This window comes from Lontra canadensis, unplaced genomic scaffold (genome assembly GCF_010015895.1).
Source record: "Lontra canadensis isolate GAN:19392208 unplaced genomic scaffold, GSC_riverotter_1.0 scaffold2, whole genome shotgun sequence".
NCBI lineage: Eukaryota > Metazoa > Chordata > Mammalia > Carnivora > Mustelidae > Lontra > Lontra canadensis.
In genome coordinates this window covers 38219494-38243404 of record NW_022630996.1, presented here as the reverse complement: position 1 = coordinate 38243404, position 23911 = coordinate 38219494, and the positions used below count along the sequence as shown (strand labels likewise).

Here is a 23911-nt window from a genome sequence, read left to right as displayed (position 1 = left end):
ACTCCACGGATGACACTTTCCTTCAAGAGGATGTTTTTCTTTCCCTGCAGAAACATCAGCTCTATGCACCTTTTCCCTGACTGTTGAGCAACACCTCCCTCTCCGCACCAGTCTCCTTGTGGAACAGAGCTCAGCCACACCCGGGGAAGTGGAGTCTGTGGAAAGGGCAGGGAGATAGGAACTGGGAGAGCTGCAGAACCTGTTAGCGGCTTGAAGGAAAGAGCAGCCAACCCGTCCTAATGCTTCGGGTCAGAAGGAAGTGCAATCCGTGCTTCCCACATCCAGTAGATGAAAATGAACGGAGATGAGAGTCTGGAGCCTAACATTCTGTTTCTGGCTTTGCCCATTCCCCGGGGGGCCTTGGCAAAATCTCCACATCCACCCTGCCCTTACCCCCCTGACAGGGCTGTGGGATTATGGTCTAGATGGTCTAGATGGGGCTTTCTAGCCCTTCCAGATGGATGAGCCACATCTAGGTGAACTCAGAACTTCTCAGCTTTCAGAGAGAGCATCCATTAAATACCAGTTGTATGCTAAGACCTTGTGCCAACCAAGAGAAGGGGAGAATAATGCAAGGGAAGGTCACACCTAGTACAGTTTTGTTTTGTGAATTGTGTGCCCTTGAAGGAACCCTCCCAGTCTGATGTCTTGGTAACTGGGTAAATTTCTTCTCTGTTCCTGGAATGTGCCAGAATCCGGCCTGACTCAAGGAAAGAGAAATGTTGGACTTGGTTTCAGATCTTGCTCTGGCTCCACACACTTCTCCTCAAGGGTGCGTGCCAAAGCCTGTGGGGAAGGGCGCATACGGAAAGATAGTTAAGCTGAGAAATCATCAGCCCAAAAGAACAATGGTCCGGGAGGTGGGAGTACGTGTGTTCTCTCCAGCTAGACAGGCTGAGCCGATGACTTTTCCAGGAGGATACAGGGCCATCGGTGCCCCCTCCCCTTCCCCCAAATCTGTCCTCACCGAGCGATCCCTATCTTGGTCCAACCTTCGTCATCATGGACCCGGATGAGAGAGACTTGGGTGTGCAGCCCAGTTCCCAATTAGGTGTTTTCACTGGGTTCAGGAAGATAATTTATTTGGATTGAATTGTTAAGGCAGATTGCTTTCACAGTATTCCAAGCAGAATGCTTTCTCACAGGAAATGTCAGACCAGGCAATTCTAGTCAAGTTTTCCACATCCTTAAGAAAAAAGAAAAGAAAGAGGAAAAAGAAAAAAAAAAAGAAAGGATTGCTATTATATATTGAAGGTCAACCGTTCGAGCACTGGTAGCTGCTGGGTATGAAACTGAGATTTGGTTAAATGTTGTGATAGTGCACGAGATGACTTCCTAACAGCCCGACCTTGAACAAGGCCTTGTGTTCTCTAGGCTTCACTTTAAAAATGCCTGTCGATTGGGCTGCCCAGGGATATAGAGTGCTTCCCTGGGGTTGGGACATGGATCCCACAGGGCCAAGCAGCTGGGAGGTGAGGACACCCAAGGTGCCCCTTCCCCTCTCCAGACTCAGTTTCCTCATCTGTCAAACCGAGGTTATGCCTGATGACTCCCAAGCCTCTTCCCAGCCTAAGTCGCCACAATTCCCTTTCTGTACCTTTATCTGGGGGCGCTTGCTGAGCCACTGTAGGAAGCTGAAGAGAAACAGCAGGAAAGTGAAAAGAATCTTTTCTTCTGTGGAGAGCTAGACTTTTTAGAAAGGTTCTTTTAAAATCAGCTTGCCCTTAGGGATCTGCCTTATCAAGCCTTACTTCTCCCGAAGTTCAGTCCTTAAGGAGAGCCTTTAAGCACGGGGCTATGGGACGTCCCCCTGAGGAAAAGAACGGGACACAGCTGCTCCTGTGAGGGTGCCTCCTAAGGACTCGCTACCCACTCCCCACCCCTGCGTGTCCAGGAAGTACCTGCGGTGCGGGGAAGGGCTGAAGCCTTGAATCACGCCCTGTTCTGACCCTCCTAAGACACTTCTGGTGAAAGAGAAGCTGAGACTCAGGGCCGTTAGAACTCAAAGCAATGCCAGACTAATTCGGCGTGAGCTAGCCCTGTGGCTTGTCTGTCCAGTTCCTCTGTGTCCCCTGACAATGGAGCAACTCTCTGCTTCGTTGCCATCCAGCCCTGTTGTTCATTCCAAAAGGAGGTTCTGTTAGAGGCCAGGAAGTAGCAAGAGTGCAGACCCTGCACTGGGAAACCTGGCCCCCGCTTGTCAGTTTCACCTGTCTTGGAGCATTGCCTCTAGTGTGTTTCCAGAAGAGTCCGAGTCTCGTCGGCTAGGACAGCCTCCTGGGCTCCTGCCTCTGACTGGGAGGCTCCCTTCAGCGCGGGCGTGTTCCGTCGGGTTGAAGTATGTATATATCAAGTAGAGCAAAAACCCTTCTTGTCTCTTGAACTTGCTAAAGTTTTCATTTTTAAAGTGCACCTGAGTATTTTTTATCCAATGTTTTTGCTGTATCTATTGAGATTATCTTCCATTTGTCCCTCTGCTGGTGTGAATTCCATTATCAGAGTCTCTAGTGTTAAACTATTCTTGCACCACTGCTCGGCCATGATTGTCTTCACACTCATGGCCGACGCATTTGTTTGTTATTTTATTTCATATTTTTGGACTTGTATTGATAAGTTCAGCTGTTTGGATCACGGTGCCACTAAGTCTCGTAACCACTGTCATCCTTACATCAGCGAACGCGGAGCAATTCTGTTCGGGCGCCATTCTTAGCACTTGTTGGACTGACCTGTGTAATGCTCACCACAGGCTTTTGAGGTAGGACTGTTAGGAACCCCATTTTACAAAGGTTCGATATGGACAAATTCTCCTTTTGTTGTTCTGTGACAAGTAGGTTTACCACTGATAATGCTTTTTATTCCAAAGTCTATTTTTAATCTGATGATACAATATTAACTACATTGACTTTTAAGTGGTTAGGCCACAAGAGATCTCTTTTCTCCCATGTGGTACAGTTCATCTTTTGTGTCACATGCCTTATGAAACTTCATATTGCGAATTAAGAAAAATCAGTGTGGGTTTCTTGTCTTTTAACTGGCAAGATGAATTTGTTTGCTTTTATTATAATTACTGATGTACTTGAATTCATCTGTATTCTACACTTTTTTTTTTTTTTTTGAGATTTTATTTATTTGATAGAGAGAGACACCATGAGAGAGGGAACACAAGCAGGGGGAGTGGGAGAGGAGAAGCAGGCTTCCCGCTGAGCAGGGAGCCCGACATGGGGCTCCATCCCAGGACCCTGGGATCATGACCTGAGCCGAAGGCAGACGCTTAATGACTAAGCCATCCAGGCGCCCCTGTGTTTGGTACTTTCATTTTGCCATATGCTTTTTCTTTATTTCCTCTCACCTCTTCTTTTCCTTCCTTTTTTTTTTTAATTAACCATTTTCAAGTGAGTGATCCAGTGTCATTTAAGCACATTCACAGGGTTGCATAACCACCACTGTGTACTTCCAAAGCATTTCCTTCTCTTCAGAGTAAAATCTCTTCCTACCAAGCAGTTTCTCCCCATTCCTCCCATCCCCTCATCCCTAGAAACCCACAATCTGTGGTGTTTCACATAAAAGGAATCATACCGTACGTGACCTTTGTCTCTGGCTTCTTTCCCTCCATGTCATGGTTTTGTGGTTCATCACATCGTAGCACATGTCAACACTTCATTCCATTTTATGATGGAATAATATCCCACTGCACGAATATACCGTGTTTTGTGTATCCTCTCATTCGCTGGTGGACACGTGAGTTGTTTTTACCTTTCGTCTCTCAGGAAGAGTGCTGCTATGAACTCGTGTCCCTGTGTTCACTTCTTTGGGGTACATACCCAGGAGTGGAATTGCAGGGTGGTGTGGTGATTCGATAGTCCACGTTTTTGAGGAAGCGCCAAACTGTTTTCCACAGCAGCACTTTCTTGTGAATCGTGTGGGTGTTTATTTTTTCTTCTAGGGCTTTCTGATTTGGACATTATAGTTGATGCTTTGACTATTTTAACAGTTACTCTTAAAATTTTTTTTTTTGATCATAATTGACTTAAAGTTTCAGTTTCATCAGTCTCTCTGCCCCCTCAAAAAATACAAGGATTTTAGAAAGCTTCAGCTGCTCATTTCCCGTTCCCATATTTCCTGTGTATAATCACCATCTAGTATTATCCTTGTGTTTTGAACTACCCCCTAATTAGTTGCTATTGTTATTTTTTCTATCATCAGCTCTCATTTAGGTTTATCTACATGTTTATAGATTTCTTTTCTCGTCATTGCCTCAGTCCTCCTCTTTTCTCCTGGGTTCACTTCTTCTTGCTAAAGTAAGTCCGTGAGTGGTTTCTTCAGTGAAGGTCTGTGATGGTGATCTTTTTCAGTCTTTGTCTAAAAATGTCTTCATTTTGACCTTTACTAGTTTGAATATTAAAGATGTCTTTTGTTAAAGTAATTTTCGTTTATAGATACTCTTCCTTTCTGCTAAGATTTTTCTCCTTGTCATTAATGCTCTCTCATTAATGTGTCATTTCAAGATGACATGTCTAGGTGTGCATTGATTTCCACATGTGCCATTTGAAGCTTCTTAGGTTTCTGTGAGGGTTCATGTCTGCTGAGTTGTTGGCCGTTATCTTTTCTATAATCTCCTTTCTCACACCCTCTTTATTTTTCCTTCTAGAACTTCTTTTCGATAGGCATTGGAATGAAAGATTTCCCCTCCACATCTCTTCTTTGCCCTTTCACGTATTTTCTCACTTGGGGTTGAGTTGCATTCCAGGTCATGTCATCTGATAGCTCCTAGTAATTTATTAGCTCTTCATTGTATCCCATCTCCTGTTAAAGCTTACCCCAAGTCTCCCCCCTCCCCCCACAATGTTAAAGCAGAGGTAACCTATAGAAAAGTTGGAAGAACAGAAAAATGAATGCCCGTGCCATCTTTACGTACGCTCAGCAGTTCTAGGATTTTGTCACACTTTATTTTTTCATTCTTGCTTCTCTTCTCTCCTCCCCACATATAGTATATATATTTGTAACACACACACATTTTTAAAAGATTTTATTTATTTATTTGAGAGAGAGAGAAAGAGATCAAGGGGAGGGGCAGAGGGAGAGGGACAAGCAGATGCCCCACTGAACAGGGAGCCTGAGGCAGGGCTCGATCCTAGGACCCTGGGATCATGACCTGAGCCGAAGGCGGATGCTTGGTCAACCGAGCCACCCAGGCACCCTCTGTCCATTGTTATAAAGGGAACTTCGCCTATTGCCATTAATAAGAAATTGGTAACTTTTAGACTACATGAATATTCTGTTCCTCAAGAATGTTTTAGCCGCTGGTTTTAACATCTATTAATAATCTTTTCCTGTATTAGGAGTTTATAAAATGATGGTTATCTAATTTTTACAATTTTCTCATTCCTTTTACATTTATGATTCAATCGATGGTGTTCTACAGAGAACTTTCCATGACCCATCCCTGTCCACCCCAAACCCCCAGCAGCAGGCTCATGGGGTTTAACATATGTTTCATATGTTAGAATCACCATCCTTCTATGTCCATAAATTTCTATGACTGTATGTACTTTTCAAAACTGCCCATTCTTTTTTTTTATAACATCTGTTTATTTTCTAATGATGTCCATTCCTATTAAAAAAGTTTCCCTACTCTAATTACAGCCTCTCTTAGATTGTTGTTCTATTATCGCAAGTTCCTGGGAGTCCTTTTGGTTGTGTCACCTGGCTTTCACCTGTGGTGCGTGATTTTCTCATATACTTACTAGCTCTTTGTTTTGAGTAGATTTTCAGTGGCACTTCAAAAAATCTCTCTCTCTCTCTCTCTCTCTTTCTCTCTCACTCCTGGGGAATCTTGTGCGACTTGCTTCGTCGAAGTGCCGCTCTGGATAATTTTACATTGCTTTAGTTAGGTATGCTGGGCTCTCCCTGTCTTGGGAAAATTTTGTGTCATAGTCTGGATTCTTGTGCCACATGAGTGGGGTCAGTTTGGACTCCATTCACACTGGGTTCTGAGTTGCCATCAAATAGAATATATAGTAAGTGGTTGATATCTTTATTCCTGTGGGACACCTTTCTTTTATACTCTGCAACTAATTCAGTCAAGTATCTAGTGCCAAACATCGAAGAAGGAGCATCTCCTTGTCTTTTTGTGTTAAGAGCTAGTGAACCATTTGGAGTGTGGGGCTATATAAGCAGGAAAGCGTCTTCAAAACTAGTGTGGCCCAGGCACACAGCGATGAGCGTGCCCAGGCTTACCCCAAGGTACAGATGAGGCACCTGGGGCCCACAAACGGGGGCTGACTTGCCCAAGGGCATGCAGGGGTTGGGAGAAAAGGGACAAGAACTTAGGTCTCTGATTAGCCCTTCCCCCCCACCCCAGCCAAGATTTGGTTATCCGGGATTGAGTCCTGACCCCATGGAGCCCCAGATATCCACAGTGCCCTGGCTCTGGCTTCTCCCTTGAGACCACAAAAGGGAGTATGGGTGGGAACTGGTGACCTCAGACATGGCAGGCAAACTGGGTGTCTACGGCCCAGGTCCCATGGATTTACTGGATGTCCACTATGACACATGTCTCTGCGTTATCTGCACCATCAAAAGTGTTTTGAATCCTTAATTTATCTTGTTGTCATTGTTTTCCATAATAGTTTTCACTCAAAGGCAAGAACATGCTTTTAAACTGACCTTTTAAACTTTGTAATGCTCATGCCACAAAGGGACACATGAAAGGAACAATAAGCACATTCCCTAAGTGTGAGCATAATTGAAGTCTCCTCCAGTGATGAGATCTATGGGAAACCGGCACAAAGCATCTGAGCTGGGCTTCTACAGCTGATGGATGGCGCTCTGGGTGGAAGTCCCATGACCCGGGACAGGCCCTGCTGTACCCTATGAGGCAGGAACATCATCTCCACCCTCTCGCTGTGGCTCTTGGCCACCCACGTGCCCTGAGGCTTTGCTGTCAGGAGCCAAGAGGACCACTGGGAGTTTTGGATTTTGTCCCGTGGGCCACAGGAAGCCATGGAGGGTTCTGGGTAGGGGAAGGAAGCATAAAATAGAAGAAGAAGGAATGTAATAGAGCCATTGGAACCAGCAGCCCAGGTTTGAGTTCTGGCTCGGGCCCTTCTAAGTTATGGGACCTTGCGTGAGTCACCTAGCTTCTATAAGGGTCACTCTGGTACTCAGCATCTGTTTATGGAGCACTGGCCGGGTGCTGGGCACGCAGGGTACAGAGGTGACCAAGAGAATTCTGTGATCCTTCGTCCCTCCTTGTGATTTCTCTCACCGTATGTAGAATCCCACGGCTGATGTCACGAATTCCCACAGACTTAGTGACTCAAAACATCATGAATGTATTCTCTCACTGTTCTGGACGATTGGGGTCTGAAGTCAGTTCCACTGGACTAAAGTCAAGGTGTCAGCAGGGTTCATTCTTTCTGGAGGCCCCAGGGGAGTATCTGAACTTCTCGTGGCCACCCCACTCCTTGACTTGTGGTCCTTCCTCCACCTTCAGAGTGCATCCCTCCAACCTCTACTCCCAGCACCACACACCTCTCCTCTTCTGTGTCTAGTCTCCCTGGGCTTCCCTTCTCAAAAACACTTGCAATTACATTGCTCCCCCTTGGGTAATCCAGGATACCCTCTTTCATCCTAAGATCCTTTCCTTAGTCCCATCTATAGAGTCTTTTCTGCAATATACGGTACCATTCACAGGATACCTTTGGAGGCCATCATTCAGCCAACCGTACCACGTCAAATTACAATTTATGTCTGTTCATTTTGTATGCCTGGGTCTCCCTTGGGCAGGGAGGTGGACCTGCCAGATTATAGCCACATGTTTGCTGGATGAGTGGGGGAGGAAATGAATGAATGCATGTGTGGAGGTAAGATGGAAGTGGCATACCTGTAGAGGATGAGTGTGAGTTTGCTGAAGGACATTCTACCCCAGTTGAAGGACTTAGGAAAAGGTATAGAGGCTGAGGTTGGGGAGCTCAGCATGCAGGGAATGTGCGTGCAGCGTGAGGGTGCAGAGAGAGTGAGGGCTGGGGCAGTAGGTGGCCAGCTCGGGGAAGGACCATAGGGCACCCTAATGGGGCTGGATTTTCTCTTATTTTGCTTATTTATTTTTTATTTTTAAGTAATCTCTATACCCAACATGGGGCTTGAACTCACAACCCTGAGATCAAGAGTTGCATGCCGCACTGACTAAGCCAGCCAGGTGCCCCATCCTGGATTTTAGTTTTCAAGGAAGCCGTATATATGGTGGTTACCACCTTTGTCTCTGGGGTCATTGCCTGGCTTCAGATTCCTGTGCCACCACTCACTTACTATGTCCTGGGAGAAATCCTGGATCTCCATGAGGCTCAGAGTAACAGCTCCTTCCTAAGGCTGCCCCAAGAAGCAGATGGCTTTTGTTGCCTACAAGGCACTCAGCACAGAGCCTGGAGCAGCCAAAGGAGTCAGCGAGTATTTGCTGTTACTACTGCTGTCGTTTTTATAAATATTATTGTTGGGGGTGGTGATGATGGCAAACCCTTGAAGAACTTCAGCCAGGTTGTGGCACAGTCAGTTTTGTTTTTTAGAAAGATGGTTTTGACATCCCTGTGAGGATGTGGGGGGCCGGCATGGGGTGGGTCATCACACTGGGGTCAGGAAACCAGCGAGGAGGCTATTCCAGTGATCTGGGTGAGAGACCAAGAGGCAGAGAGCGGAGACAGTTGCAAGAGAGATGCTCTTTCCTTTGGGATATTCCAGAGATGTCTTTGCTCCTGCTGTTCCCTGCGTGGATGTTTCAAAGCAGATGTTAGAGGCCTTTAGCACCATGCTTCAATACTCACTGTTCAGAAACAGGGAGGCATCTGGCCTTCGTCTCTGGATGGAATAGTGACAGAAGGGACAGATAGAAGTGGGACTCAGGTCCTCAGCCTTTAGAGGCAGAGCCAGTGGTGGTGGGAGGTGTACAGGGACAGAAACTTCTGGTGAAGGTATAGCTTCTCATTGCCTTGTCTGTGACCCAGCATCTGTACTGCCTTCTCCTTCACCTCCTTCTCATGCACCCCCCAGGCCTTAGATCTGCTTTCCAGCTTGTTCTTTTACCAGTCCCCAAGAGAACGCTTGTCTAACCCTGGTAGCATAGAGATGTAGGAATTTTGTGGCTTTGAATTGAAGAACATGGGCTTGAACCCGGTGAGGGGGGGATTAGGCCTGCCTGGGAGGGTAGAGGAAGGCGCTCTGTGTTCCAGCACTCTGGGCCAGAGCAAGAAACTCAGAGTCCGAAGCAGTATGTGTGCCCAGATCTGGTACTGTGCATCCTCCGTGATCCTCCACTCACACCCCTTCATACATCTTTAGGAGGAAGCCAATTCAATAGAAGGTAGCACGGCAAGATTACGATTGTTACTTCAATCATATCTTACCCTGCAATGATGTTGGAGGAAAATATATTTCAATGCCATGTTCAAAAGGGCTGTCATTTTTTAACATAGTAAATGGGTTTTCAGAGAGTGATGTAATATTGTTATTCTTAATACATTCTTTAAAAAAAAAAAGATTTTCCAGATTGATGCATGCTGGAGGGGAAAAAAATATCTAAAGAGAGCTGAAATACAGGTGGGTCGTGTTAGGAAAGCTCCACATGTACATACCTGAACTTACAAATCAGACTCCCAGGACAGGTTTTTGGTACATTTTAGAGGTTTCTTAGACATGGCTGCTGATGGCTTTATAAGAAAGCTGGGAGAAGAGAAACAAATGAAAAAGAAAACAGAGATGTGCTGAAAAAAAAATCTGCATAGTGACGACATACACTTGATTTGCACATGCATGTCCCTGCGTGCGTGCGTGTGTGCGTGTATGTTTTCTAGCTGTATCACAGTGACATCAGCAAGATACACTTGCATTTGGTTCTTGGCAAGCATCAGACCATGGGGTTTATCTACCTGCATTGGCTGGTGTGCATCTCTGTGTATGTCTGTGAGGACACAGAATTGCAAGGTACCTTGCAATTTGGCCATTTGGTTCCATCCGGTGAAGGCACCCATGACGCAGAGAGGGAGAGTGACTGTGTGAGGCAGGCCTGAATGGCAGGGTGGGGCTGGAGAGAACCATCTCCTGAACCCCCATCCAGTGCTCCCCGCATTCTTCTCTGCTGCTTGTATCTCGGCGTCGTTTTCCTCTGGTACATTGACATTTTCTTTTGTTCTAGGAAAAATCAGTTGCCAGCGTCCAACACGGCTGATGGTGAACTGAGTGTCCTCCAACTTGGTAGGTGTCGCCGCTGTCTCTCTGTTCTGCCTGGCAGGGTCCTCAGGGCTCTGTTTGCTCCGTCTGGAAGGTGATGGGGGTCTGGGGGCTCCTTTCCTCCCACCTGACCTTAGGAAGGAGAGACTGGCCCAGGGAGTAGAGAAGGCTTCTCTCTTTGTGGTTGCTCTCTTCTTCTGCCTTGTGTCTTTCTGTCTTTGAGAAATCTTATAAAAAGTCTGGGCATTTCTGGACCCACAGGGCGGGGGTTGGGGGAGTGCAGAGGAGCCTCTGGTGCATTTGGAGACTCTTTTAGGGCTATTCCGAACCTACAAAGGTCTCCAGAAGACAGCTCTGCCTGGGGTAGATCATCCTTTTAAAAAACCCAATCAATGTATTATGGAGGCACAAGATAGCACGAAGTGTGTAAGTGTACACTGTAAGTGCTCAGCTCCATGCAGTTTCACACGCATGTACATCCATGTCACTGCTCTCCCTCATCAAGACAGAGAACATGTCCATCTGGAACTCTTTAGTTTTGGAGCTGTCTTTTGTCTCCCCTTTCTGTGATTCTCTCGGCCCCGAAGACGGCTGTGTTTGCGGGGCTTGGCAAAGTAGTAGTAGAACAGATAACGGTGACCCAGCGCCCAGACTTGAAAGGATGAGGCCTGAGGGCCGTTGACATTTGCTCTTCTTCCGGAAGCCAGCAATCTACCTGCCAGGCTGTTCACACACTTTTCCTCTCCTTTCAAGCACCCCTTTTAAATGGAAGGAAAAAAAGCTACGTGATCTTTAGAAGTTACTCATGTGAGACGTACAGCCCGACGGTTTGCTTTGATGGAGTGGAAAGGCTGGGGCCTCTGTCTGAATGAGGCAGGGGTTGGTTTGTTGTGCTCAGCTCACTTCAGAGGGAACGGTTCCATAGAGCTGGAATGGTGGCCGGTCAGGATGGCCCGGCCAGCACAGGAAGGGACAGTCCCACATACGGCAACACAGAAGTCCAGAGCCAGCACGTACCGGCCTCTGAAACCTTTCTGTAAAGCACTGCACTTCGAGATTTTCCAGTGAGAGCCACTCCTGTCTGGACAGAAAACGAAGCACTTCCTGGCCTTCAGAACCCAGAGGGCTTCTGTTGGAAGGAAGGCTTTTAGCAATTCTCTCAGAACCCAGTTGTTTGAAGTGTGTGTTTTCCAGAGGGAGGCAGCTGCTCTTGGCTAATGACTCAGCTAATCATTTAGAAAAGGGGAAGGAAATAAAAGGTAGAAGATCACAGAAACCAGTCATCAAGAGAAAGGAAGGAGAAGCTTTGGGGTAAGGCAGAGACAGGGAATAAAATTTGGTTAGAGGACCAGCATTTTCTTCCCTACCCCAATTCATTTTCCTTTGGTTCAGCTCAGCAAACTTTCATTAGCAATTACTTTCCAGGGCATAGATGAGGCTGTTGAAAGTATATCAAGGTGAATTAAAAGAGGCCTTGCTTTTTTGAAGGGCTGGGCTGGGTGGGACAGAGGAAGAGAGGTGTCCGCTGATAGAACACATAAATTTAGAGGATGGTTCTCAGTGCATCACTGCTTCAGGAGATGTATAAGCCGAGTTCTATGGTGGGTTCCAGAAGTTTCCATAGTGAGGAGGTATTTAGCCTGGGCTCTGAAGGTTGAGGAGGTCTTGTCGGGTAGAGATGGGCAACAAGCCTTGTGGGGGCAAGGCATAGAGTGTGAGAAAGAGTGATTCGCTTGAGGCGACTAGCCCAGAGGGGAAGGTGTGGGGTTGGGGGAGCCGAGGCTGGGAACGAAGGTGTGGCAGGGCCAGGATGACCTTGAGTGCTGCACTAACGAGCTTGACTGTAAATCATTAGCCAGTAAAGAGCCCTTGAAGATTCTGTGCTGGTGAGTAATATGTGCAGTTCTGTGGGTTTAGGGCTCCCTCTAGGTATGTGTGGAGGATAGATTGTAGAGGTAAGGGCCTGGAAGTTGGAAGACCAGTAAGGGGGCTCTTGGAATAATCTAGGAGAGTGTGATTGGTTCCCTGTTCTGTCTGGCAAAATCCTCTGGGTGTTTTAAGACCCTGCTCCAACAGTTAGCTCTGATGGAAACAGTTAGCTCTGACCCTCTAAGGCAGAACTATTTGCCTCTTCTCCTCTGCTCTTAAAACCCCCACACAATCTCTGTTTTAGTACTCGTGTTATATTCTTTGCTTGGGGCTCTGTGTCTCCCTCTAGGCAGTGAGATCCTTGAAGGCAAGGGTGGTGTTTTACGCATCTTTGGACCTCCACTCTCCCACTGTCCCACACAACCCTGGGCCCATCATGGATGCCCAATGAAGTGCTCAGTGAACAGAAAAAGAATGACATATTCCTGGAATAGTGGTGGGAGTGAGGCTGGGCAAGGTGTAAGACATCCTAGGGGTAGAATGATCTGGAGGCTGGATCCCCGTGGTGTGTGAGACAGGGCAGAGGTCTCAGCCTGGGTCCCTGGAGGAGGGCTGGGGAGATTCTGAGAATACGTTATTGGAACTGAAGACTGGAGGAGTGCTCTGCTGAGATTCCTGAGTCTGGGGTGTTGAGGGCACTTGCGGGGAAGATATCTGCAGTCAGTGGGAAGGACATGTACGGACCTCTATGATGTATTACTGTATGTTTTCCTCCAAAGGGTGAATAAAATGGTATGGGAGACAAACTCCTTTGCTTTTTTTCAACCAGACACTTATACCAGGGCCTTAAAAATAGCATCCTCAAACCACTGGCATTTGCAGATGGTTTTGTCTGCTTGGCCAACATGTCATTCTGGAGTGCTTTGTTTTTCCTTCACATGGCGGTCCCACCACATCTGGGCCCAAGGCCTGCTATGTGGTCCTGAACCAGATCCCTGCGCAGGGGCCAGCTTCCTCCTGGCAGCAGTCAAGGATGGCAGTTTCCTCTTGGGGGGCTCCACCCGGTCTGCTTCCCCGGGGCCCCCAGCTTCCATTCTTAGATTGACTTCATGGAGCCCCGAGCCCAGCACGTTTTGGCCCCGGTTCCCTCCCCGACAAGCTCAGACTAAACAGAAGCCTCCAAATAGGCCTAAATATTGCCCCTTGGGTTCCTCCAGGAAACAGTCTGGACTGGAGCATTGCAGGGAGCCCTCAGGGCCTGGTAGAGTCTCTCAGGTTACTCTTCCCTTCTGTTCTGGGCCTCAGCTGCCCCCGGGGTTGAATTAATCACACATCTCTGTTCCTCTCAGGGAACATTCTCAGTATTGATCTTTGCAAAGCCTGCCCACTGGCCTCCTTCTCTTTACCTCCCTTCTTGCTCCCTTTCCTTCTCCACCTTCCTCCTTCTCTTTCTCCTCCTCCCTCCTCTTGCCTCTCTTTCATTTCCCTTTAGCCCCACCCTCACACACCCAGGACCTTCCTCTCCTCAAGCCACCATTCCTGAGCATTTAGTCCATATGTTTGCTTGTGTGTGTTCTTGCAAAATGTGTCGTGGGTTTTGTGTGTATGTATTTGCCATGGTTGTCGATTGTGTTGCCTTCTGTTACCTCATTTGCATTCTTGCTTTCTCTGCCCAGCACCATGTTTTTAAGACCCATTGCACGTTGCTGAGGGAACTTCTATCAGGTTGTTTCTTCAGGGTACTTTTTTTTATAAGGTCATGGTCACAGGGTGACTTTTTCAGAGGTCCTAACTAAGATTTCTCATTTAAATTCAGATTCTCATTTCAATTCCAGATTTACTTTTAAATTTTGTTCAGCCTAAAGGTGGAATGGTTTTCTTTTCAGTGGACTGGTACTCTGGGAGTTGGCCTCATCCTGTGCCTGGTCTTCCCCCAGGGGAAAAAAGGAGACTATAGAATAGGATATAAGGAATGTGTCCTGGGGGTGTTGGCTTTTGGATAGCATCTCCAGAAGGTGTGGGGCAGGGACAATAACATGTCCCAGATGTACAGAATTATGGGAGGCAATGTTGATTTCTATGCAGTATAGCGTACTTTTTAAATAATTGTTTAATCTTAGGAAAATGAGGAAAAAACAGATTCAACAGGCTCTCCGGAGACTCATCTGCTCAGCTTTGTCAGAGTAATTACCTCGGATTGTTTTCACTTGGGTCCTTCCTGAGTGTTCTGATAAATGCTGTGGCCGTGGGTACAGTGGGGGGAGGGAGGCTCAGCCATTTGGGAAGGCACAGGCTGGGGCTGCCAACACCATGCTGTGACCCTCTCCGGGCCTCCGTTGCTCCAGCTGTAGAAAGACTGTATGTGACATTTGACTCAGTGTCCCTTCTGGCTGGCGGTCCAGGGAGGTCTGGCTGGCAGGATGGCAGAACGATTAGGCGTTGGCCTGGGTTTTGTCCTGTCTCTGCCACTTTTCCGTCTGCGTGATGTCAGGCCGGTCCTTTTACTTCTCTAAGCTCAGTTCTCATCTGTAGATGGGGCTGTTGTGGGACTTAGATGCTAAAACACGAGTGGTTGGTAAGTGAAAGCCACGACAGCGATAATCTGTTACTATTGTTTTATCAGGAATGGTGGCATTTTCTTTCCTAATCCCGCCCTCTTCATGTTTGCCTGGGGTATAGGTTTGTGCGGAATGCCCACGTTTTGTAAGAAAGCTGTCTGACTGAGGCTTTCCTGGGCCTGATTCCATGGCTTCAGCCCTAGGCTCTTGTTTCACTGCATGTCCACAGGCAGAACTTTCTAGTGGACCAGGAGCCAGACCACACCCACCGGAATCCTTGTGCTGTGGACCAGCATCAGGCTGTGACAAGGAGCAAAGGCCCTCACTCTGCCCTTTTTCCCTCTGGTGAAAACCTGGGAGCCCCAAAGGGGACAGGCAGGTGGAAGATAGGGAAGCCCTCCTTTCATTCAAATGCATCCATGTCCTTGGTGTTAAATGATTCTTTTTTTTTTTAATATTTTATTTATTTATTTATTTAGAGAGCTGGGGGAGGCAGAGGGGGAGACAAGCAGACTCCTGCTGAGTGTGGAGCCTGATGTGGGGCTTGAGCCCATGACCTCAAAATCATGACCTGAGCTGAAACCAAGAGTCAGACACTTAGCCGACTGAGCTGCCCAGGCACCCGAAATGATTTCTTATTCTGTTCTCCGTGGGTCATAACAAGGGGCTCACATGCCCTGGTGTTCTTTCAGAGGATGTGGAGGATGAATTGATAAAGGAAGAAGTCATCCTGTCTCCAGTCCCATCGACGCTCAAGCTGCAAATAGTGTCAAAGCCAATCGACCTCTCAGTGGCCAAGGTAGGCGTCCTCTTAAAAGTGTGTACTGATACATCTTGATTTGAATTGGTGTGAATTGGTGCAGTGTGAATTGATGCTCTCTTGGTGTGAATTGGTATGGGTGAGATGGCTTCGATCCCTCTGGCCCCATCCATCTTGCGTCTCAGTCATGGTTAAAGTGGAAATTCGGGTGTGATAGAGAAGAGCCTGAACTGAGAGTCAGGGGCCTCCTGGTCTTCTTCCGGAAGGGGTGAGGGTACAGTCTCCTCCCATTCAGAAATTGCAGGGTCTTGTTCTTCTTTGGGCCCAGAGCTGCTTCCGTACACATGCAACGGGTGCCTCCAGAGCTGCGATGGCAACTGAGAACCGTCCTCATTAGACCCACTCTTTAACACTCATCTCCCAAGCTGGGCTCAGGCCGGACTGCAGTAAGGGAGGACAGGTGGGTGTTAATAATTCCTCAGCACTGTTGGGTTCACACCAGTGGCCTCCTGGAGGGACTTGAGGTCATAGGACTTAGGGAGCAGGTTCCTGGCCTTGTCAACCTCCTCTGCAGGGATGCCCTGGATTCCTTACCATATCAGCTGCCAGATGGCCTCACCCCTCCCCTTGGCCAGCAGTTCCTGATGGAATGCCACTCCCGCTGTCTTCCACTGGCTCTTGAGCCAGGATGCAGGAAGAAAAACTAAAACGCTCAGTGACACTATTGACCCTCTTTTCTTCCCACCTATAAATATTTACTCAGCACACAGATTAAAAAAGTCAGATATTTCTAGAAGTTTTATGCCTTCCCCTTCCTCCCTTCCCATTTTTTCCTTCTTTTCAAACCATGGAGGGTAGGGGGACTGGAGAGGGGTCAGATACTTTTACGTGGCCTCAAGCCTGGGAATAAGTGCTCAGTCTCTCTGTATCCACAGGGCTGTGATTCTTTGCAGTGAACACGCCTGTTTTGGGAAGGGCCCTTTGAGACCCCTAAATTTAGACCACCCAGCAGCAGCAGCATCTCTAAAAGCAGCTGAAAAAATTGAGGCCCATCCAGAGAAATGGAGGGCCCAGGGCACACAGCCTGCACAGCACCCAGGCTTCTAGGCTTGCCACTCTGTGACCTGGTGACCCCACTGTGCCTAGCTGGCAGCTGTTCTATGATTAAGAGAACAGACATGGGCTTTGGCCAGAAAAATCCAGTCCCTATGGTTTCTAGGCTCTTGAAAAACTCAGTTCAAATACATGGATTGTTGTTGATGTAAGAAGGGAAACAAAGCCCTGACAGATGATTTCATCCAGCTTTCTCTCCTGTGTGCCACCAACCCACGTTTGATGACATGTAGACAAATGCGTCTGTCACCAAGACTTTCTTGTACTAAATGAAAAATAAAAAAGAACTGATTCTGAAAGGAAGCAATCTGAATCTGTAGGAAAGATCTGACCTGGAGATGTTGCAACAGAGGCCATGTGTTGGCCTTCTGAGACCTTGGATGTAAAGTTATGGTGGGAGAGAGGAGGTAGTTGGCATAACGAGGGGGCATCCAGGGGGAGGCTCTGCCTTCCCCGGCTGGTCAGGGGGAGTGGTGGGCACTTTCTGGGGCTCTGGAGGGTGGGGCTTGGGCTTATGAGATATGAACAGTGAAATCAGTATCAGCCAGAAGCTTAGAGAAGACAGAGCTGTGAAGAAATGGAGGTGCTGCCTTGATAGGCAGTGGGAACCCCCCCTTCCCTGGGTAGTTGGGGTTCAAGCTGAGTTCATGGGAGACCACTTGTAGGTGATGGCATAGAGGAGATTCTTACATGTAGTAAGGGATGGTACTAGAGCAGGGACTGGCAAACTTTCTATAAAGGGCCACATCGTCTATTTTAGGCTCTCTGTTGCAACCGCTCAGCTCTGCCATTGCAATGTGAAAGCCAACACAGAGAAAATATAAGCCAATAAGTGTTGTTATGTTTCAGTAAAACTTTATTTACAAAACATGTTGGGGGCCAAATTTGGCCGTGGGTTATAGGTTGCTAATCCTGCCTCAAGGCACCAGTTTTCCAATGTAGCTGCACATTGGTATCGCCTGGAGAGCTTTTAAAATTACAGCCCCTGGGGTCTGCGACTGAGAGGTTCTAATCTAGCTGGGCTGGCACGTGGCCTGAACCTCAGGATTGTTACGCCCTTACAGGTGATTGTAGTGCACAGTTGAGGACCTCCAAGGTCCCTTCTGAAACTACAGTTTTAGGTTTCAGGTTTCCTCTAAGGAGCCTGCAAAGCCTTGGGCCTATGGGTCAGCACAGGATGGTTTGGTTTATGGATGTTTCAGAGGTAAGCCCCTCAGGGTCATGTTTTTCTCTTCGCAAATACTAGAAGAATGAGTCTGCAAAATGAAAAGAAAAATCGATGAGCCTGCTGGAAAACGGGCTGCTTAGCTAGAACGCGGGAGAGGCTCCCGAGGGAGTCCGGACACTGGGCGGCGCATTACTGTTTGCCTTTAAGACATCTCATGAGACTCTCTCTTCTTTTGACAGGACATAAAGGCCCTTCTGTTCGGCTCCAGCCTTTGCTGTTTCAACGAGGAATGGAAACTTCAGAGTTTTTCCTTTAGTGACAAAGCCTCCTTAAGATATGGCATCGTGCAGAACAAGGCAGGTCGCTTCTAGGTTCCCCAGGGACATCGCTGCGGGGGGTGGGGGGGGGCCTGCTGCAGGGAGGGCCATGTGTCCTGCAGTTCACTGAGCTAGCCCGTGCTGACCAGCCCCATGTTTGCCACGTGCTCACCCAGGCCTGGAGCTGGCAGGGCAAGAGCTGGGGAATGTGACCTGTCCCCTACCAAGGCTTCTCCTCAGTGTCCAGAATCCTCTCGGAGAGGGGCAGAAGGAGGCTCGGTATTCAGTTGGGGACCTCAGAGGGGGTCCTCAGGCAGAGTCCTGGGAAGTGGTTTTGCAGGTAGGACTGGAGAGAGGCCACTTGAGGCAGGAGGCATCACAAATAAAGGGAAGGCTTTGAGAAGAAGTGAGCAAAGAGGAGGCGTGTTCTAAGACGGGGAAATGTAGGTGCACGAGGGCAGGATTTGGGACGGTGTATGCGCATTTCCTGAGTCATACACTTTAAGGCCCAGAGGATACTCTAAATCCAGCAGTCCAATGAGGTTCCGTTACTCAAGCCCCAGGAGCCTCCCCTTGGCCCTCACTGCCTGAGGGAGAGCCCCAAGACTGTTACGTTAGTCTCTGTCCCTAGTGTGGCCAAGCTCACCACATCTTCCTCCACCCCCAGTTTAAGGGTACCCATGCCTGCTACTCGGATAATCCGAGGTAAGCCCCTCAAGGAGACTTGAGGAGACTTCTTCCTCTAACGTGGGGGGCCGGGGGACAAAGATATACCTAATGGGTGCCTAGGCAGGCCACAGCTGGGCAAAGATTGCTCCCATGAGCAGGAGCTGTTGAAGGGGCTTTTGAGATGTCAGGGAAGGCTTCCTGGTGGAAGAGGCCTTTAGGATGGGTCTTAAGGGCTGAGTAAACCACTGACACCCTCAGCCCGTGGACTTGGAAACATTACCTTGAATGACTGGGGACCTATGGTGATGTACTTGATTTTACAGCCCACTGGTTGTGAAGGCCTGCTTTCCTCCTGTGAGACATGCGGACTTGCTCCTTCCTTCAGTGCTCGGTACCGGGGTCTTTGTTAGCCCTTCTCTGTGAGCAGCCTCAGTGCTCTGTAGAAGGACTCGGCATATCAAAGGCCTGCGTCTGAGAGGCAGTGGCTTGGTGGCCCTGTGTCTTAACCTGTGGCCAGAGGCTGGTTCTGGGGGAACAGACAACTTGGCCTTGGGTCAGTCCTCACTGGCACTAATATGTGTCCTTCTTTGCAGGGGGGTCCCTGCGGTGTTCTGGCAGCTGTCCAGGGCTGTGTCCTACAAAAACTCCTGTTTGAAGGAGATAGTGAAGCTGACTGCGTTCGGTAAGTCAGCGCTCATTCTGGCAATATCTTCCTTTCCCAAGGCTTCTCCTCAGTGTCCAGAAAAAACAAGCGAGGAAGCGTGTGTGTTCCCTGATACTTCCTGTCTTCTGGAAAGGGAAATACGGACTGGCTTACAGGGCCAGCACTGCCCTGTTTAAATGACCTGCGTGCATTTGTCTCTAAGTCCCGTTCCACGTGCCAGTCACCGCGGGAATGGCATCGAAACTAAGGCTGCCCCTTCCTCAGCATTTGAGCGCAGCAGCTGCCCAAGTCCCATCCACACCCACATCAACCCACTGACCCTTCGACTGAGGCCAGGTCTCCCCTCCCTCCCCATGTTACCTCACCTCTGCCAACAGCCACGACCACACATTCCAGCCGGCCCCACAGTGCATTGCTTCCACTCCCTTCAGCCATTTGTTTTCCACCTCACGCATTAAGTAATTGCACATGGGCACCTCCTTCTCCTTCTCACTCACTCCGCAGACTTTTCTGGAACATCTCCATGCAGGCAGAATGCTCTGTGTGGTTGAGGGACTGTGGTTGGGGCTAAGATAGAAGGATTGGCCAGGTGCTGGCCAGGGCGGGGGCTAGATGGCCAATTTGAGGATGGCCTTCTTTCATCTCCCTGTGTGTCCAGTGACTAGCTTGTGCTCACTTACCCCAGAGCTACAGAACTGTCATGTGTTCTTTTCTCTCTTTCTCTTTCTTAGTTGAAAAATAACATGCACACAGAAAAGTACACGTCTCAGAAAAGTACACGACTCCTGTGTGTTCTGCTCAATGAGTTATTATAAAATCCCACACCCCTCAACCTATCGGCCAGATCAAGAAAGAGAAATGTTTCGAGCACCCCAGAAGAGTCCTCCTGCCTAGTAAAGACCTCCATTCTCCTCCCAAAAGTTGTGATTAAACAGATTCTAAAATCACAGCTGAGCTTTGCCAGTTCCTGAATTTTAATGAAAGGGACTTCTTCTTTGGCGTAGGCATTTCAGTGCCAGAAAAAGAAAAAGAAAAAGAAAAAGAAAAAGAAAGCTTAGGTGTTCTAAGGCAACAAGGCCCATTCCCCATTTGTCCATGTTCAGATTCCTAGGAGGGATGCTGAGTACCCAGCTATCCTGCCAAGCTCAGGAAAAATAAAACACCTTTTACCAGCTTAGAGGATTTTGCCTTAGGTAGCTTTTCATGCTTGGCATTTTAGAATTTCTCTAATAATACAACTAATTACAAAGTAATCATCAAGGTGTTTTGTCTCAAGCTCAAAGATGCTAATTACCAGCATAACCCAGCTATAACCAGAGCAGAGTGACCTAACATTTCCACAGCAGGACCTCACCTCATCCTTATTCTCCTCCATACCCGCCCACCCCCTACCAGTCCAAACATAACTGCTCCTGTCCGGGCAGGGCCGCTGAAAGGCCAGCCAGCAAGTGCTGCCCACAGTGTGGGTGGAGACCCCGCTGTCGATTCTCCTGGAGAGGCAGCACAGTGCCTGATGTTCTGGAATGCTCCTAACTGAGTGGAACTTGCTAAATGAGGGACCTCTGTCTGCCCTCAGAGGGTGCAGGGACTGTCCCTGAGTGCATGTGCACCTGCCTGCCCATGTGCCTTCCTTGCACTGGATAGAAGCATGCCGGGAGGGCTTGGCAGGTGCTGGGAGGGAATACAGGGCTCCAGAGGATAGCCATGGCCTTACCTTCATGGCAGCTACAATTGAGCATGGGAGCCAGGCAAATAGGAGTCTCTAGGGGTTGTGCCAGATGCTCAGTGCTCCCCCAGACCTGAAGGCGGAGAGGCAGGCCTATTGGAGGGGTGATATTTGGATTCTGCTGAGGTCTGGAGATCATCAGGGCTCCCAATTGGCTTCACATACATGCTCGTTCCTCCCTCAATTTCCCCCTCCCAGCACACTCCTCAGACTTCTTCCAGGGCTTCTCACCGCACAGAGACCTTAATGTCAGGGAGGCCTTCTCTAGTGGAGACGAACCCCAGGCCTGCTCCCAGGCCTCCCCTTGGTGCCCTTGTTCCCTGATATCGTTACCTGTCCATGGTCACACCCCTACTGCCCCACCTCCTGGGAACACCAGCCCCATGAGAACAGGGGCCTTCCTGGGCCGCCTGGTTCACAGCCTGCCCTGGCATCTAGCCCAGGGCCTAGGCCACAGAAGAGGCCCTCGGAATTTTTGTTGAATGAACGCATACACAAATGCATGAGTTATCCAGACTCACAGGGAGGGGAGGGAATGGTGTTCCAGTAAGGAGAACAGCATGTGCAGAGAGAGGCCCGAGGGCAGTGAGAACAGGGTGGGGAGGGGAGCAGAGAGTTGCCTGGGGTGGCCGGGGCCGGGTTTGCGGGGGAGCAGGATGAGACCTGGGGGTGGCCGATGGGTCAGGGCCCTGCTGCCAGAGGGACCTCGGGGCCTTACCAGATGCTTGGGTCAAGCCTTGGCCTTGGCCCTCGAGGGAGATGTCTCAAAATTCATTTCAGCCCTCTTCTCATTCAGAGCTGCTTTTGAACTTGGTCTTTGTATTTGGGAGGAAGTTGTGGATTGTTTCCCATTGGTTGGGATGGGGTGTTTAAGTTGGTTCCAGGAAGGGCTGTTTCTACCTGGGGCACACATAAGGCAGGCTTGATTCTTGTCACCCACCCTACACATGACTGAGGGGACGTTCCAGCCTCTGGATCCACAGGTACATTCTCCAGGGAGTGCTCTGCTCTCCACACCAGAGAGGGGAGCCAGGGCTTGGATGGCAGAAAGCCATCCTGGTTGGGGGTGCAACTCAGGCTCTGGGTAGAAAGAACACCGGGTCAGCAGTGGGAAGTGAGGTCCTCTCCACCTCCCACCATCTGGGAGCCAACCACTGGCCAAGTGTGGCCTCAGGCCCCAGTTTACACTGACAGATGTCTATTTAAGCACCGACTAGATGAAGAGTTCCATCAGGTCTTTGCTGGGAAGGATGGGGAGGGAATGCAGCCTTGGCTCCCATGGGCTGCCCATCAGCTGGGACTCTGAGAGACAAGTCAGGACCAGCCTAGATCGAAGGCCCTTGGTGGTTGGCTGCTGGGTCTGAGCTGGGTCCTAGGGGCAGTGGTGGGTAGGCAGAGGGAGAAGGGGGAAGAAGGAGCTGCTTGGGGGGGTATATGTAGGGGTGTGCCAGGAGGGAAGGAGCCCAAGTCTGGCTGCCTGGCTCAGCCAGAAGAGGTCCGTGTGGAGTAAACAGGGAACTTGGCCTGCTGGCCAGGACCCACTCCTCCTGGAAGCATGGAAGGACTCCTGCTGCAGAAGAGCTACCTCAGTTTTCTTGGGAGCCCCACAACTATGGGTGTTCCTTGTAAGTCCTGCCCCTCTCTACCAGGGCTCATCTCCACACAGGCTGAGTGGGCAGGCTTTTTGCTTCCATCCACTGGGGCTCTGGCAGGGGCTAGGGAAGAGGTAGCTCAGAGGGGAACAAGCTGGGGGAGGTCTCAGTGGTGATGGGCTACAGGCAACAGGCACCAGATGCCTATACACACACACACACACACACACAGAGAGAGAGAGAGAGAGAGAGAGAGAGAAAGAGAGAGAGTCCTGTGTTTCTTTCTCCCACTTCCCCTGCCATGGGGCTGGGTTTGCTGAGGTTACAGCCTGCCTCAGGGGCTGGAGAACAATTGGGGCTGGGAGGAGAGACTGCTTCTGGCTTCAAGCTAGGACTTGGGTCAAACAAAGCCCAGGGGAGCAAGGGGCTGTTGCCCAGGGCTGACTGCAGAGGAGGGAAGGGAGCGCTGAGTCTGGGTTGCTGCTTTGCTGCTTGGTGGTGGTGAGGCCTTGCAGTTCTGGGTCTAGAGACCCGGGTTGCTGGGCTTCACCTTCTCCACTGGGGAATCTCTGTCTTGCCTAAGTTAGACCCAACAAGGAAATGCAGACACAGTCCTTCATAAGTCATCAAGGGCTCTGCAAGCTGGTGGGACCATGTGGGGAAACCGAGGCTCAGAGAGGCATGGTGCTCACTCAGGGTCACTCCTGGCATCTGCAGTGGAGCTCTGTTTGCCATCCCATTCAGCTGTGCCCCAGAGGAGACTCTGAGCAACAGGAGAGCCAGAGAGGTCAGAAGGGGCTGGGCCCACAAGGCTGCTGGCGTGTGTCTAAAACACTCGAGTGCCGGATCCCCAGACGGACTCTCAGTGACCAAGGTGCGGCTCTGTGTTTTACAGGGGCCTTCCAGGGCACAACCCGCCCCCTTCCCCGCCATCCCCTAATTTGGAAGATCTCCATACAGAAGTACGAAGAGTAATACAGCAAACAGCTCTTGTGAGCAATGGGTGACAGCTCCGTAGGAGCCCCTCTTCGTGCCCATTGATTTGTTCATACGATTTGAATACTGGTGGGCGGGCCGTTGACCTTTCTGCCTGGGCGCTGGGTGCTGAGCTGGGTTCGAGGCTTTAGTACTTCCTTTTGACTCTGAAATTCCAGGATTTCAGAAATGACCCAATTAAAAAAAAAAAAAAAAGTCAGGTAACTCCCCTTTCCTCTTCAGGAACACCATGGTGGCCTGGGCCCCCACACCACGCAG

General features: G+C 49.3%; 1 protein-coding gene across 2 annotated transcripts in view; it reads left to right on the top strand.

Moving 5' to 3' along the window:
* MINDY4 (MINDY lysine 48 deubiquitinase 4) overlaps window positions 1-23911 on the top strand; it is a 99631-nt gene that overhangs the window by 34424 nt on the left and 41296 nt on the right. For both annotated transcript variants that reach the window (XM_032872243.1, XM_032872233.1), the window contains exons 6-9: window positions 10187-10245; window positions 15341-15447; window positions 17929-18045; window positions 19269-19357. In XM_032872243.1, coding sequence (XP_032728134.1) covers window positions 10187-10245; window positions 15341-15447; window positions 17929-18045; window positions 19269-19357 — 372 coding nt within the window. The remainder of the gene's footprint in view (window positions 1-10186; window positions 10246-15340; window positions 15448-17928; window positions 18046-19268; window positions 19358-23911) is intronic.